The sequence below is a fragment of the Phocoena sinus genome, chromosome 13 (genome assembly GCF_008692025.1).
Source record: "Phocoena sinus isolate mPhoSin1 chromosome 13, mPhoSin1.pri, whole genome shotgun sequence".
Lineage (NCBI taxonomy): Eukaryota > Metazoa > Chordata > Mammalia > Artiodactyla > Phocoenidae > Phocoena > Phocoena sinus.
Window position 1 is genome coordinate 81,435,859 of NC_045775.1, and position 16,468 is coordinate 81,452,326.

At 44.7% G+C, this 16,468-nt stretch overlaps 1 protein-coding gene across 11 annotated transcripts in view; it reads right to left on the reverse strand.

The window, feature by feature from the left end:
• The window catches only part of KANSL3 (KAT8 regulatory NSL complex subunit 3), a 68,119-nt gene extending 51,917 nt beyond the window's left edge, over window positions 1–16,202 (reverse strand). For 8 of the 11 annotated variants that reach the window (XR_004352816.1, XR_004352815.1, XR_004352814.1 and 5 more), the window contains exons 1-5: window positions 16,142–16,202; window positions 14,882–15,146; window positions 11,713–11,883; window positions 1,322–1,412; window positions 991–1,176 (exon numbers count right to left, since the gene is read on the reverse strand). Coding sequence is in view for 8 of the 11 variants with exons in the window: in XM_032652656.1 (XP_032508547.1) it covers window positions 991–1,176; window positions 1,322–1,412; window positions 11,713–11,883; window positions 14,882–15,096 (663 nt within the window). In the remaining 3 variants the exon portion in view is untranslated. Of the gene's footprint in view, window positions 1–990; window positions 1,177–1,321; window positions 1,413–8,306; window positions 8,372–11,712; window positions 11,884–14,881; window positions 15,147–15,524; window positions 15,822–16,141 lie in introns of those variants that run through there. The other 3 variants (XM_032652658.1, XM_032652657.1, XM_032652653.1) reach the window with 3 other exon arrangements.
• Between the last annotated feature and the right edge of the window lie 266 nt (window positions 16,203–16,468).

Consider the following 16,468-nt stretch of genomic DNA (forward strand, 5'->3'; position numbering starts at 1 on the left):
AGGAAACAATAAGTCTGGAAATTGGGGGAATATGGCTGGGGAAAGCTGTTGGCCAGGTAAATTATAGCAACAAAGCAGGCCAGCTTCCTGCAAAGGAGAAGAAAACCACTTAAAAAAAAAAAGGTCAAGAACTGAAGTAATCCAAGTTGCCTGAGGCCATTCTGTATTGGAGCAAAACACTAAAAATGATGGTACCACTTTTAAATCATTAACAGTTACTGTGGGTTTCCTATGTGCCAAACTTCGTGGCAAGCATTCTATCTCGATTAATGAATTTTCACAAAAATCCTAGATAGGTATTAGTATCAGCCATGTTTTTAGAGATGAGGAAATTGAGACACTAATCCAAGATTACACAGCTAATCAGTAATCAAGATGAGATCAGCCAGGCAGTCTGCCCCCAGAACCTGTACTCCAATCACACCGAACACAGCCCAGTGCAGGAACTGCAACCAAAATAAAGTGCAATCATGAAGAAAAACAGTGTAACTTTGTGCAATACCGTCTAAATAAGAAAGCAGGGAAGGTTAACGATACGCTTTATAAAGAGTGATTGAAGTGAAAGTGCTGCTACCGAAGGCTCGTCACGATGAGGAGAGACGGAGGCATCACATCACGGTTGCTCCCTGCTCCAGAACACCTCCCCACGCGCGCCCCCACACTCTCAGCACCACGGGTCTGCTTCCTGCCCCGCTCTCAACGCCCCTCCCTGGTAAACCCCTCATCTTCTCCTTTCTCACCTCACCTCAGACCACAAGCTGCAGGGCTGCAGAGGCTAAACATGTTCTCTGGTTTTCAGGAGGGCTAGAGACATTTACGCCTGGTGAAGACACGAAATGATATCATGTCTCCTATTTTTGATAACAAACCTGTTAGCTTCAGTCATGCCCTCCAGGCTGACCAGGCAATGACCTCGCCCAACCCCACCTCCTGAACCCACAGCGGAGGCTGGCTACCCCAGGACAGGGCAGACGGCAATCACGGCCTCACCTTCCCCTTCAGTGTCTGCAAAGCATCCAGGTAGGCGGCCAGCATGGGCAGACTCAAGGTCTCCACCAGGGTGGTGTGCAGCCACTGGACCAGCTTGGTGTCCCAGCTCACACTCGCCAGAGCTTGCCGCACTCTCCTTGCACACTTGTCCACGGCAACACGGCGCAGCACTGGCTCGTTACAAGCCTGAGAGGTGTAAGTGGGGGGACAAAGTATGAGGGCCACCTCGTTAGCAACGTGGGGTGGGGGTGGGGGGAGCGGGGTGAGGTCAGCTAGCCCGTGAGGCCCGAACTATGGGGAGCCCACGGTGGGCAGGCTTCTAGAGTCTTACCCCTTCGTTGGCCAAGCGGGCAAGCCGATCAGACTGCAGGGCTTTGAGGATCTTGTTGAATAGCTTGTTCTGGGCCATTGTCCAGCCAGTCCTATAAGAGAAACTCTGAGGAATTAAAGTCAAACCCTGGGGATGCTCGCCATGCACATACACTGTACAAAGAAGATTATGTCATGTATTTTGCTCCCACTATGAAACAGTGTAACTCAAAGTGGCTTAGAACGAAGCTAAAGCACAACACCCAGAGTCTGGCCAACCAATGCTGCCAATGAACCACCTCAACATATACTTGTATTAACATACACACTACAAGCCAAAACCAGTCACAAACAGAGTCTTTTTGGTGCGAGCAAAGGTAATTAATTACCTACTGGCTAATATAATCCATTAGTAAACAGAAGCATGGCACCATTGCAGAGACATATTTGAATTTCACAAGTTTAATATTTCACACAAAAAGGCAGACAGGATGAGAAAGCATTTTAATGTACTAAAACCTCAGAGTAAGATAAGAGGCCTATTTAAATCAGCTTTAGGAACGAAAATATAACAAACGAAGTGGCTCTTCTCCCACTCCTTAAGAATCCACCCCTCACTAACCTTTCTCCCTTTTCCATTTTTTTCCCTGTATACCACACAATTAACAAATTTACTTTTGAATGGTCTGTTCCATATAAGTTAACTCTGTATCATCCCTGCGTATGACCCTGGAAGACACACTTTTACCTTGCTTATGGAAGGCTTTATGGTTCCTCCTCCAGCTCAGCTGTAAACTCCCTGCAGTTAGAAACCTGTCCTGCTGCTCCTGTCCCCACCTAATGACACGGAGCACAGCAGTGCGGAGCTGACTAAAGCCCCCCTCCACCCCACTCCTGGCAATCTCATTACTCTGATACTCCAACTCTGGCCAGTAATCTTCCTAAAGATACTAAGAGAAAGGTAACAGAAGATACCCAATTGTTTACCAACTCTCCCTGCCATAAAAATAAACTGGTGCTTAAATCTCCTTTAAACAATTTTAGGTGGATGCCAGACCCAAAGGAGAACCTGGAACGAATCAAGGTAGCGCTCCAAATCAGCAGGGAAAAAGTAAACAGGGCTGTGACAACTACCAGCCACCTGGAAAAAGATCTGGATTCCTACACATCACTCTTTACACCAAAATAAATTGCAAGTGGAATAAAAAGTTAAATAAAAATAAAATGACCAAAGTACTAGGAAAAAACAGTAATTAAAAAAATCTACCTACCTATCTAATCTATATCTTAGAATGAGTAAAACTTTCTATGTATGACCTAAAACCTAGAAGCCATAAAAAGAAGAAACATAAATGTAACTACATAAAAATTTCAAATTTCTGTAAAGGAAAAAATTAAGTATCATAAATGAAGTCAAAACACAATGAAAAAAAAAAACACAATGAAAAAATAACTACTGTTTCATTAAAATAGAAAAAGCCTCTAGAAAACTGTTAAGAAAAAGACAAAACACTCAAAACAAAAACAACGGGCAAAGAACATGAAAAGGCAGTTCATGAAAAGGCAGTCAACCCCCTTGGGCCTTCCCTGGTGGTCCAGTGGTTAAGAATCTGCCTTCCAATGCAGGGGATGTGGGTTCGATCCCTGGTCGGGGAAATAAGATCCCACATGCCATGGGGCAACTAAGCCTGTGCTCTAGAGCCTGCGCGCCACCAACTACAGAACCCGCACGCTGCAACTACTGAGCCCACACGCTCTAGAGCCTGTGTGCCACAACTAGAGAGAAGTCCACACACCACAACGAAGAACCTGGTGCTGCAGCTAAGACCTGATGCCAAATAAATAAATAAATAAATATTAATAAATAAATGTAGGGACTTCCCTGGTGGTGCAGTGGTTAAGAATCCGCCTACCAATGCAGGGGACACGGGTTCGAGCCCTGGTCCGGGAAGATCCCATATGCTGCGGAGCAACTAGGCCCGTGAACCACAACTACTGAAGCCCGCGCACCTAGAGCCCGTGCTCCGCAACAAAGAAAAGCCACCGCAATGAGAAGCCCAGGCACCGCAACGAAGAGCAGTCCCCGCTCACCACAACTAGAGAAAGCCCACGCGTAGCAGCGAAGACCCAATGCAGCCAAAAATAAAATAAATTAATTTTTTAAAAAATGTAGTCATAAGAAGTTCAGTAGTACACTGTTGTGCGGGTGTAAGAAAATAGATCCCTGGAAACTTTGCTGATGGAAATATAAATTAGTACCACCTTTTGGAAAACCAATTTTGGAAAAAAATCAATCAAAAACCTAAATCAGATCATGTCACTCGGCTCAAACCCTTCAATGGCCCCATTTCAATCAGCTGAAAGCCCAAGTCCTTGCAATGGGCTGTCTGGACCCACCCTGCCTCTCCAACCTCATCCTCCATGACTGTCCCCAGCTTACTGTGCTTCCCCACATTGCCCCCTCCCCCATGCACATCCTGCATGTTCTCACAGCAGACTGGGCCCTAACCATCCATTCCCCTTACCTGAAACAATGGCTCCCTCTCCAATCTCCAGGTCCTTGTTCAAATGTCACCTACTGAGGCTTTCCCTGACTCACCTGTACTTAAAACTGCCGACACCTCACTCCCACCCTGGGATTCCCTATCCCCCCTTCCAGCCATACCACCACCTCACATTGTATCCATTTTATTTATTTGCTTGGTTTGTCCTCCTCTGCTAGAATGTAAAGGCCAAGATGGCCGAGATTGTTGTCCATTTTAAGTGCTACATCCCCAGCACATAAAGCAGTGTCTGACACAGAGTAGGGACTTGAACATGTGCTGAATAAAGAAACAGATGAATTGTATGCATACTACGTTCTAAATCCTGTAAATAGTGGAGTACAAATTCAAACCCTCTCACTCCCTACCACAGAAGCGCCTGGGTCCTGAGCAGCAGAGGAACACGGATACACCATGTGGGCCAACTGTAAATTGAGCCCTTCACTATACAGGGTGCCTGAACCGCAAGGAAGTTGCTTCAAACAGCTTCAGCAATCTCCATTTCTCTTACTTTATAACAGACTAGCATCTTTCCCATCATAACCCACCAACCAGACACCCTCTTTTCTACAGGTCATCTCTCTAACAACATGGCCCAGTAAACATGAAGGTGGAAGGCAAATTACCCTTTGTTATGCACATTGCACAGTTATCCCACTATCCTTTCCTTCTGTAAAATAAAATCTCCGCCTACCGCGTCTCCAGTTTGCCAATTTACCACAGATACACAGTCCAGGAGAACACTAGCTGTGAGCCAGGAGCTGGCTGTGTGCCCTCAGTCTCCTTGACTGTAAAAGAGATGGACTAGATGATCTTTACGGTTCCTTCTAACAGTAAAAAGCTCAGGTAACTATGACTACTGATGGGAGCAAGCTGAAGTCCAGGATCACAGAATTCTTCAGGGGTACCCTCTACCTGTAGTAGCTTTCTTGCCAAAGCTCAATCCGCCTTAACCTCCAAAGCCTCCCATCCTTTTATAACCCCTTGTGGCATACTAGAAGCAGTCTTAGCTTTCCTGGAATTGTCCTTTTTCTTATCTTCCCATAGCTCTCTTGGCTTAAGTTCTGCTACTTCATTAGGATCTAGTCAGTTTTTGTTGTGCCTTGATATTCAGAGAGATTCTGGATTTGGGAGGTAGGGGAGTAGAAGCTTTTACTCCAAGTTGGGACTCAGGATACTTTGGGACCAGGAAGGTTTCTGGGAACCAGCATCTTCCAGCCCACTGGTTCATAATCTCATTTTCCTTCACATTATTTAAATGTACGACACACTAACATGAGTAGCACGTCTCATATGTACAGTGATTCTTGGATGGGCTTGGGGATTTGGTGGTGGTGGGAGGAGACAGAGGATGTCCACAAGTGGTTATAAAAAGCTCTCTGGGGCTTCCCTGGTGGCGCAGTGGTTGATAGTCCGCCTGCCGATGCAGGGGACACGGGTTTGTGCCCCGGTCCGGGAAGATCCCACATGCTGCGGAGCGGCTGGGCCCGTGAGCCATGGCCGCTGAGCCTGTGCGTCCGGAGTCTGTGCTCTGCAATGGGAGAGGCCACAACAGTGAGAGGCCCATGTACCGTTTAAAAAAAAAAAAAAAAAAAAAAAGCTCTCTGGAGATACATGGATATTTCCATTTTAATAAACTTCTTTGCTTTTAATGGCTGGCTCTACCCTACTGGTTGGCATTTAGGTTGCGTCCCTTTTATTGCTATTATAAACAGTCACAGTGACCATCCCTCCTCTCCCCAATACACTCAAACACACATCTATTCTATCCATATTTTTTTTTTTTTTTTTTTTTGCGGTATGCGGGCCTCTCACTGTTGTGGCCTCTCCCGTTGCGGAGCACAGGCTCCGGACGCGCAGGCTCAGCGGCCATGGCTCACGGGCCCAGCCGCTCCGCGGCATGTGGGATCTTCTCGGACCGGGGCACGAACCCGCGTCCCCTGCATCGGCAGGCGGACTCTCAACCACTGCGCCACCAGGGAAGCCCTATTCTATCCATATTTTTACATGGTTGTGCAAGTATCTCTGAAGGATAAATCTCTTGAAGTGGAAATGAAAGACGTGTTAAAATTTTTGAATTTCAGTTCTGTGAAAATAATATGTATAAAGAACCTGTGACATCTTGAAAGCAGTAATTATACTGCAGCCTTACCCCCAGCAGCAATGCTCAGTGATAATCAAACAGGTTAAACAATGAATACAATTTCTTCATGTTCAATAATCTCTTGACCTTTCTCAAAGCCCATTGATCATGTTGCAAACCTTAATCCCAAGGACAGAGAATGAGGTATAATTTTTATTTATGAGGTACCGACAGTGTTTCCAAAATTATCCTGTTCTTTATTATACAACAGGATGTTTTCTCTATTTGTTTTTCTTACTTTATATTCATCGTGAAATCCGAAATGACAGGAGCAAGGAAAATGATGTGAACAAAATGGGAGGGGGACTACAAGCTATTTAGAAATTACTACCATACACCAATGTCAGCTGAAATTAAATTGAAAAACCACAATGTTGAGAATCTAAAATCCCCAGAAAAAGTTCTTAGGATTGTTGCTGGATATATAACAAAGTGATTCCAAGAACTGAAACACGTTCTCTATATTTTGCCAGTTTCGTGGGAGGCTGGAAAATTAAGTGGGCAGAAAAAAATGATCTAACCCAAGATTAAGAGCATGCAAAAGATATAATTAAGGAAAAATTTAAAAACAGGAGACAGAATTTTAAATACAAGTCTAAACAGTCAAATAGCTGATGGGAACTGTGGTGAGTCAACACGCTCCCCCCACCTAAACCTATTCAATTTTCATGAGTGCAAAAATGCCTTCTCTCCATTGCTTAGATGAGATCAGAGACTAATGTTCTCCACGCTCCCACTGAACCCGAATGACATTCTGGCTTCTGGCTCCTCTTATCCAAAGCAGCCAAAAAGTCACATCAGTCCCAGAACCTGATATTTTCAAAGGTGATTCTTTCTCTGATACTAATTCAATATTAAAATGTCTAAAGGATTTTTTTTTTAAACCAGAAGGCAAGCAGAGAAAGAGAAAGAACATCAGAGAGAAGAAAAAGGTCACACTTACTTTTTCAGATTATAAAATTCTTTGCTTAAACACCAGGAGAAAGGAAGAGAGGAATGACAGGGACAGAGGGAGGCAGGGAGAGAGGAAGGGAGAGGGAGGGAAAATAAACAACTCAAAGATCTTGAACTCAAAATTTCAAACATCCATTTGAGATTAACATATAGATACATACAATACTGAGAGACATAATTAGAGCAAATTTAGAAAAGAAGAATTTTTTTCAATTGAATTCAGAAGTTCTGATTTCTAAGATAAGACAACCTGCTTTAGGACACTAGATTCTTTTACTGAAATGTTGACAACGTCCTAAAATCCATTTGAGAGCAATGCCCCAAAGTATCATATGTCAGCAGTATTTTGTTAAATGTCTTTGAAAAGCTGTTCATCTAATTAAACTTGGCATTTGACAAACATCTGGGGGGAAAGGCTGGTCCAACTTCTTGGGGACAACATTACTACACCAGCAAATGTATAACATTTTCAAAGATTCTCCAGGTCACACGATTTTGGCATGCAGACACAAGAATGCAATCTAGACCAGAGGTCGGCAAACTTCTTCTATAACGGACTGGATAGTAAATATTTTAGAGTTTGTGTGCCACATGGTTTCCATCACAGCTATGCAACTCCGCAGCTGTAGTGCAAAAGCGGCTACAGACAATACCTAAATGAGTGGGCATGACTGTGTTCCAATAAAACTGTATTTATGGACACTGAAATTTGAATTTCTTGTGTCTTTTAAAAATTTTTTTTCAACCACTTAAAAATGTAAAAACCATTCCTAGCTCATGGGCCATACAAAAATAAGCAATGGGCCGGATTTGGCGCATAGGCCAGTTTGCCAACCCCTGATCTAGACAATTATATCAAGAAGAGAGGGATATTAAACTGTTTCATGAAATATCAGGCATTACTAGAGAAACTCAGAGTCAGTTTGGGCTGGGTGGGGGGGCCTTCATTTTCTAAACATAGAAAGTTATCTGAAGGCAGTTGCTACTAAAATAATTCAAGAGGGTGAAATAGGGCACTAAAAAAGAAAATTAAGTTTCTGAATCCACTGATAAGAGAGGTCAGTAATCTCTCTGAGGAAAAACAGATTTCTAGGGAGCTGTCCTATATAGTCCATGAGTTCTAGATGTGGGAAACTGTAATTTTACATGATTTTATACAGGAAGAAAAGAAGCAGCAATTTAACAATCAAATCAAGGGAAAGAATGGCAACAAGATGATTACAATCAAGCAGAGAGAACTAACTGCAACCTCCAAACAGGCTACAGATCCAGAACTTGGGGACAAGGTCATAAAGTGGTGACCTCTGAAATTGAAGTCAGTAAGTACCATCAAATAATGAAATTAACTGTGTGTAAAAGTAACCTACCTGAAGAGATGGTTTGTAAGCCTGTTGCTAATGGGAGAAGGACGCCTCCAAAATCTCATCAGACACTAAAAGACAAATAATCTGAGATAAACTGAGCGCTAATTAATCATATCAATCTGTGGCAATGTCATAACACAGGGATGGAGGTCCACATGGAGAAAGACAAGCCAAAGATTAGAATCTGTCAGTGTTTCTCTGCAGGACTGGGCAGGTGGAGGTGTGCCCTGGCCTAACTCTGTGGGCCCGTCTTGCTTCGAGGAAAGATGGGTGCATCCAGCTACCTTGTTGAAGGAGGGCACCTCCCGTGCAGACTGTCCACTCGCCATCCACTGCGCGAACAGAATAGCTTCCCAGATTCTCCTACTGAGAATCAATGCTCTGGGCCAGGCCACCCCAGTGTCTCATCTGCCTTGCAGTTGTATCTCTCCTTATAAATTAAGAAACTGGTATTCATATGTATTATTAAGTCTCTGATGACTCTGGTAAACATGAAGAGTCCCCCAAAACCTTCTGATCATGACCATGGGCAAACTGATCGAAAAATTCATGCAATTCTCCCATGCAGTTTCTGGAACTGCAAACTGAGGACAAGGCAACCAACACCATAAAGGACACATAAGTGTGAGGCCACCTTGTTCAGCCATAACTAACTGGTCTCTCTTTTTACTACCCTTAAAGAGAAGGTATAGTAGTTGAGAACACTGGGCTCCAGAGTCAGACTGCTCGCTTTAAACAAATCCTTGCTCCACTACTTCCTAAGGTTTCTCCAACTCCCTGAGCTCGGTTTCTTCATTTGTAAAACAGAGATGAAGAAGGGATATGCCTAGGAGAGTTGTGAGATTTAAAAGAGAGAATGCATATGAAGCGCTTGGCACAATGCCTGGCACCTAGAAAGCACTCAACAAATGGTAGTTCTTTTTTGTTACTACCATTGTCAGTATTTTTAGTATTATTAACTGTAACAATGGTGATAAACTACTTTCCTGAATTCACTGACTCCAGTAATACTCTAGTAGCTGATCTTCATTCACAGCAGTTTTCCTCTTTATCTGAAGCTCTAGAGAGCATTTCCGCTTCTTAGGGCACAATGTTAATTCCAATTCAAGACCCCGAACAACTTCTGCAAAAGCTCTTCAGTCAAGGTGCAGAACTGCTCCTCCTTCAACAGCTACTATCCTGATCACATAAGCACACCAGCTCAGTCTCATTCCCTGCTTCCAGCCAAACTCATAAACCATGCCAATTAGCCTCAAACTTTCCTACCCTTCCTCCTATCAAATTACTTCTTTTTCTTCCATTATTATAAAGTAAGAGCTCTCCAACATTATGGCAAGTTTACCACTTACCAAACCCTGATATAAAGATCTTAACACTCCCTTAGTAGGTAAATACATATAGAGAGAGCCATGAGGGAAATGCAAATTAAAACCACAATGAGATGTCACTTCATACCCACTAGAATGGTCATAATAAGAAAAAGACAGATTAAAAACAAGTGTTGCCAAAGATGTGGAGAAACTGGAACTCTCATACACCGCTGGTGGGAATGTAAAATGATGTAGCCCTTTTGGAGAACAATCTGAAAATTCCTCACAAGTTAGACAGAGTAATCATATGATCCAGTAATTCCACTCCTAGGTACATATGCAAGAGAAATGAAAAACGTATGTCCACACAAAAACAAGTATATGGGGACTTCCCTGGTGGGCCAGTAGTTAAGAATCCATCTGTCAATGCAGGGGACACGGGTTCGAGCCCTGGTCCAGGAAGATCCCACACGCTGCGGAGCAACTAAGCCTATGCACCACGACTACTGAGCCTGAGCTCTAGAGCCCTCGAGCCACAACTACTGAGCCCGTTTGCCTAGGGTCCGTGCTCCACAACAAGAGAAGCCAGCACAATGAGAAGCCCACACACCGCAACGAAGAGTAGCCCCCGCTCACCACAACTAGAGAAAGCCCGCGGCAGCAACGAAGGCCCAATGCAGCCAAAAATAAATAAATAAATAAAAATAAATTTATTTTTTAAAAAACAAGTATATGAACATTCAAAGTGACATCATTCGTAATAGCCAAAAAGTGTTAGCAACCCAAATATCCATCAACAGATGAATGGATAAACAAAATGTGGTACATCCATACCATAGAATATCATTCAGCATTAAAAGGGAATGAAATATTGACACATGCATCAACACGGATGAATCTTGAAAACATTATGCTAAGTGAAAGAATCCAGTCACAAAAGACCATGTTCTGTATGATTCCATCTATATAAAATGTTCGGAAAAGGCAAATTCAGAGACAGAAAGTAGACTGGTGGTTGCTAGGCGCTGGAGGGGTTGGGAGGAAATGGGAAGTGACTGCTAATGGCTTTGGAGTTTCTTTTGGGGTTAAGGAAAATGTTCATCAAATTGACTGTGGGGATGAATATCCTAAAAACCACTGATTGTACACATTAAATAGGTGAATTGTATGGTACGTAAATTCTATCTTCATAAAGTTTTATGTAATAAATAAAAGATAAATAAGTATCTGCCAAATGAACAACAAATGACCTAAAGAGGAGTGCTGAGTCCCCACGGTGAGTAGGCTGTAAGAGAATAAAACTAGGCAGCAAACTCATCAAAGTGGGGTGAAGTGTTCCCCCAAAACCACGGACTACAAATCTATTTTTTTTTTTTTTTTTTTTTTTTGCGGTACGCGGGCCTCTCACTGTCGTGGCCACTCCCGTTGCGGAGCACAGGCTCCGGAAGCGGAGGCTCAGCGGCCACGGCTCATGGGCCCAGCTGCTCCGCGGCATGCGGGATCTTCCCAGACTGGGGCACGAACCTGTGTCCCCTGCATCGGCAGGCAGACTCTCAACCACTGCGCCACCAGGGAAGCCCTACAAATCTATTTTTAAAAGCCACTCAAATCAAACATCTGTTAGCTTTTTGTACGACCCCAGAACGTTTTCACTACCCTAATTACAGACAATGTAAATACAGTGTCATACAAATGGACATTTATTTAACAGGGTTTCTTTTTCTAGCAATCTGGGTAACTCAGACATACACGTATGTTAGTACATAACATAACATGTATTATATATGCTAGAGAGCAAGTCATACCTATCAAATTTAACTCATTTATTTGTTCAGTCAACATTTACTATATGCCTACTATGTGCCAGGCAATGTCCTAGGTGTCAGGGATGGAAAGATGGCTGAGACACAAGCTCTCCTCCCAAGAAGCTCACTGCACAGAGAGCTGAGAGTTATCATGCAGAGACAGGAGAACGTTCTGACTCATGTGGCTACAGATGAAATAAGCTCCTAATAAATATGTTTCAGTGAAAATGATACACATTTACAGTGCGGTGACTACTAACCCTGGAGTGCCCGGTCCTCTCAGAAGCAGCCTACCTGTTGACATGCTCCTCCCAGTCCTCTGGAGGGGGAGGTGCATCCGCATCGGTCCTGGCGAAGATGACATGCCGTTCACACTCATTCATCACGCTGCGTGCCTTCTGATTGTCATAAAGTGGCACAGGGGTTGACGTGACTGTCTCCACATCTATTGGGACATCTGACTCGCTGTAAAGAAGTGAGGAAATAGGACCAGCCACACGTACTTCACACAACACAGGTATTTAACGATCATCTGGTTGCCAAAAATGTCTCTTTAATATAATCAGCTTTTATTTATTTATTTGTTTTGGCTGCGCCGTGCGGCATCTTAGTTCCCCGATCAGGGATCGAACCCGCGCCTCCTGCATTGGAAGCGGGGAGTCTTAACAACTGGACCGCCAGGGAAGTCCCTAATCAGCTTTAAAGTATGCATAAGCATATTATATCCACAAGAAAATTATGAACCAAAGTCATCTTTCCCACGCTTGTCTAGATCTCTGCCCTCTGACATGCTGGTATGTGCTGGGGGAACACAAAGTTGTTTTAAAATGAACCTATGCAAAAATGACAAAGAGCTATTTTTTTTAAAAGGACAAATATATTCCCTAAGCATATAGTTGATTGCCTAAACGTGCTTTCCAATACAGTAGGTATAAGCCACGTGGAACTATTTAAATTAATAAAAATTAGAGGGAATTCCCTGGTGGTCCAGTGGTTAGGACTCTGCACTTTCACTGCCGAGGGCCTGGGTTCAGTTTCTGGTTGGGGAACTAAGATCCTGAAGCTGTGCGGCGTGGCCTAAATAAATAAATAAATAAAGAGAATTAAAAATTCAGTTCCTCAGTCACACAAGCCACATTTCAAGTGCTCAACAGACATATCTGCCTAAGGCTACCATGTTGGACAGAACAGATATAGAACATTTCTATCACTACAGAGTTCTGTCGGGCGGTGTTGGTCTAGAGTTTTAAATAAATTCATACAAACTTGCCCTTTCCTTAGCAAGTCAACTGGTAGTTAATGATATGCTATAAAAGTCTATGATTGTCTAAGACAGACCACCTGGAATGCAGACGCCTTAGCTTACTCACTCTGTAAGGAGCCTACAACAGAAACAAACATAAGTGGATACCTGAAGGATCTTTCATATTTTAAAATGTTAAAGAAATCCTAGTGCCATGAGGGTCCTTCACTGCACCAACTCTGTCACCCAAAATCCGATGTCAATCAAACTGGCCCACTGGCTATCTACCGAACATCACTTTAACTTTTTGACCTCAATGATGTTATTGTATCCATTCCCAATGGCTGGAATAATTACACCATTATGAAATGAAGTGAAATAATGTGCAGCTAGATTTGGTGGTGGGTGAAAGAGCTGATTATCTTCTGTGGACCAGACACTGGACAAGATACTTAAGACTTGTATTCCTAAAATAGAACTCCTGATTTCACCATTCCAACCACATCTTCCCCAAGCCTTCCCCAACTCATGGCACCACCCAGCTGCTCAAGCCAGAAATCTAAGAGTCATCCTAATTTTGCCTTTCCCCTTAACCCTGGCTACTCCTTCCAATTCACTACAGCAGGGCATGTTGGATGGACCTACAAAATACACCTCAAGGCCAACCGTTTTTCTCCACCTGTACTATTCCTGCTCCATCAGGCTCATGATCTCTGGCCCCAACCACTGCAATGGTCTCCTAGCAGGTCTTATCTACTATACTCCTGCACTATAATCTATTCAACAAAAACTCAGAGTGATCTTTTCAAATAAAAATCCAATCTCTAGCTTAAAATCCTTCAATGACTTCTTACCAACTCTTAGAATCAAATTCCTACATGAGGTAGCCTCTGCCAACTTCTCCCTTAGCTCCCACTTACACCCCCATTGTAACCACATTCTGGACCCAATGGCCTAAAAAGAGTTCCTAAAACATGCCAAACTCCCACTTTCAGGGCCAATATGTGGAGCCAGTCTATAAAGGGACATAATTTTCTGAGTACTGAAATGACCAAATCCACAAAATCTCACTTTAAGAAAATATCATGAGATATGAACACAGGAGTCTCAATATCAAGAAGCTATTACATAACTAAGAGAAAGACCTCAAATTCTATTTAAAAGAGCTCTTCAGTTATGCCCTAGGCCAGAAGCATCAGGATTATGCTGGATTATTCCCTAAAGTCACAGACCCCATGCCCTGTACATTCAAAGCAGGCCAACAAAATGCTGCCCTCACTGGGAAAAGAAGTAAAAACCACTATTCTACACGTGTTGAACACACACATCCTGGTACTTCTAGCTCATTAAGGCTCACTGGGGGATCTTAAAGAGCAAAACACGAGATCTCTATTCTCCAACAAACCTAAAACCTGTGCCAGGGGAAAGAGTAAACATCAGGTCAGATTAAGACAAACAAACAAAAAAACCTCTTCCCAATAAAAGTTTATAAAATTATTAAAGGCATGATTTAAGCATCAAAATAGAATATATCAACAAATCTTGAAACACCAGTAATCAGAACACCTTAAAGGTCAAAAGAACTGCTAAATGAGTTTATTTAGGCCAAATGTAATTCTATCACATATTACATGGTAGATTTATTAAAAAAGTCCTTACCCTATAATGCAGGCGGGCTGCATATGTAACCAGACCTAGGAAGGGTTAAGATCAACCCATGGTGACAGTTCTGTAACAAGCTAAGAGAGAAAGCAAGGTCTTGGGCATATGCTCCTCAACTTTCCAGGTGAAGCCAGGAAAAGCAAATCGAATTACCATAAAAAGGTTATTGCTGCCAGTGTTGGAGCCAGATCACTGGACTAAATGAATGAGTCTAATGCTAGGTGGCAATTTTTAAAAGTCAACTCTTCAGTCTTTTTCTTCACAGTTGAAACAATCCTCTTCAATTCCTCTTCCCAGACAAGTCCTGTTATCTAAGTGCAACAGGTTGTTTGCTTTCCTTTGAACATCTTGCTTTCCTAACTCATTAGATGTCTTGATGTAGGTGTCCACATATAGGCCTGATAACCTCACGATGTTTAACAGTGATGCCTGAATTAAACATCCAAGCCCCACCCCCCCTTTACAATCTCCCACAGTAAAATCCGCTCTCATCTCCAACCATCTGATCACTGCCCAGTTAGGGCAATGGCCACCCTTAGGAGAGAAGCCCAAACTCACATGGTACTTTCGTGCTGCCTCCGGGGAGTAACAAAGAGCATGCGGGTGGGGCGGGCACTACTGGCATCTGGGTGGGCACTCCACGGCTTGGCATAGCTATGATCCAGAAACACCAGGTCCAGCTCCCGCTCATGCACCGAAAGCTGGAAGAGCAGCGAGGTGCCCATGCGCCGTGCTGACGTCTGGAAGTCCCTCTCCCCACCGCGGTGGGCCATGTCAGAAGAGGGGCAGCAAGTCAGAGAATGGGTACCTGCATGCTAGTCACCTGCAGTGAAAAGTTCCAGTTTAAGTCAATTCAAATGCTCAGAATTTCTTCCAACCTAGAACATCTAACAGGCTTCTTACTTTTGTGACCTTCTAGCATTCGTCATTGAGTATCCATCACACTACAGACCCTTGCCCACGTAGGGAGGGTTCCTGAGATCCCAGTCCACCACCAAAAAAGGCTATAGCACCACCTCCCCCCTCACTCTCTACAATTTGGTCCACTGCAAAGCCGAGGGACTCCAATGTTCACCAAGGCAGATACTAAACTTGCTTGGCCAGCGCCCTAATTTCCTACGTGGGTGGGATGGGTTTTGGCAAACAAGAGGAATTACAAATACTAATAATTCTGAAGCTAAGGGTCTCTACGGCTGCACACCATTCTCGAAAGCTTCCCAGAGCCGTCTCCAGCAGTAGCGTGAGCATCCCAGGAACAGCTGCTTAACGTGGGCCTCACGGAAGCCCCTGACGTCTCGTTTGTGTTAAACAAAAGTTTTGCAACGACTTCATAATGCTCTGGAGTTTTAAAAATATACAGGTGAGAGCTCCTCCCCAAAACCTGTAACAATGCTATGCGAGGCAGACCCCTCTCCCTCACTGAGGCCGGGGTGGTCCCTGGGGAACCGCCCTCTGCTCCAGGTACCCTTCGGGGGTCCAGCCACCGAGCCTCAAAACCGCCCCAGCTGGTAGCCAGGGCTTGTGATTCGCACGTTACAGACAGAGGCACCGGCTCAGGGGGATGGAGTGACTTAGCCAAGGTCACCGAGAGTTCACGACGAGGAGGAGCCGCCTCCCGCCCACCCCGGCCCCGCACAGCGCCCGCGTCACGGCGGCCCGAGTCCGCCCCCGGCCCCACACGGCCGTCCGACACAGGCCGCCCGGTCCCCGCGCGCCCTGGGAGCCCGGAGGTCCTCACCGAGACCCCCGCCCACACCGACCCGGGCCTCGACCCCACCCCGGGCCCGCCACCCCCGCCGGGGCCGACCCTTCCCTCACCCGCAACCTTCCAGCCGCGCGCTCAGCCCTGGCCGGATTCCTGTGCGCTTGCGCATTACCGCCTCCAAGCCCCGGCGCCCCGGGCACCGAACAAAACGCGGAAGTGGATTACAGCCTGGGAAGGGAGGGGCGGTGAGCCGCAAAACCCGGAACGGATATAGCTGCGGAGGAAGAGAAGAGCCCAGAACGCGAGCGGGTCTCGCAGGCAAGACAGCGCTGAGTCCGGAGTTCGGGCCTCTTGCATCTTCAGCAGGGAAAACTAGGGCGAGGGAGGAGGCTGGCTCCTGCAGCCCCTGTTCTCGCTTCCCCGCATTGTTGCTTTGCCGG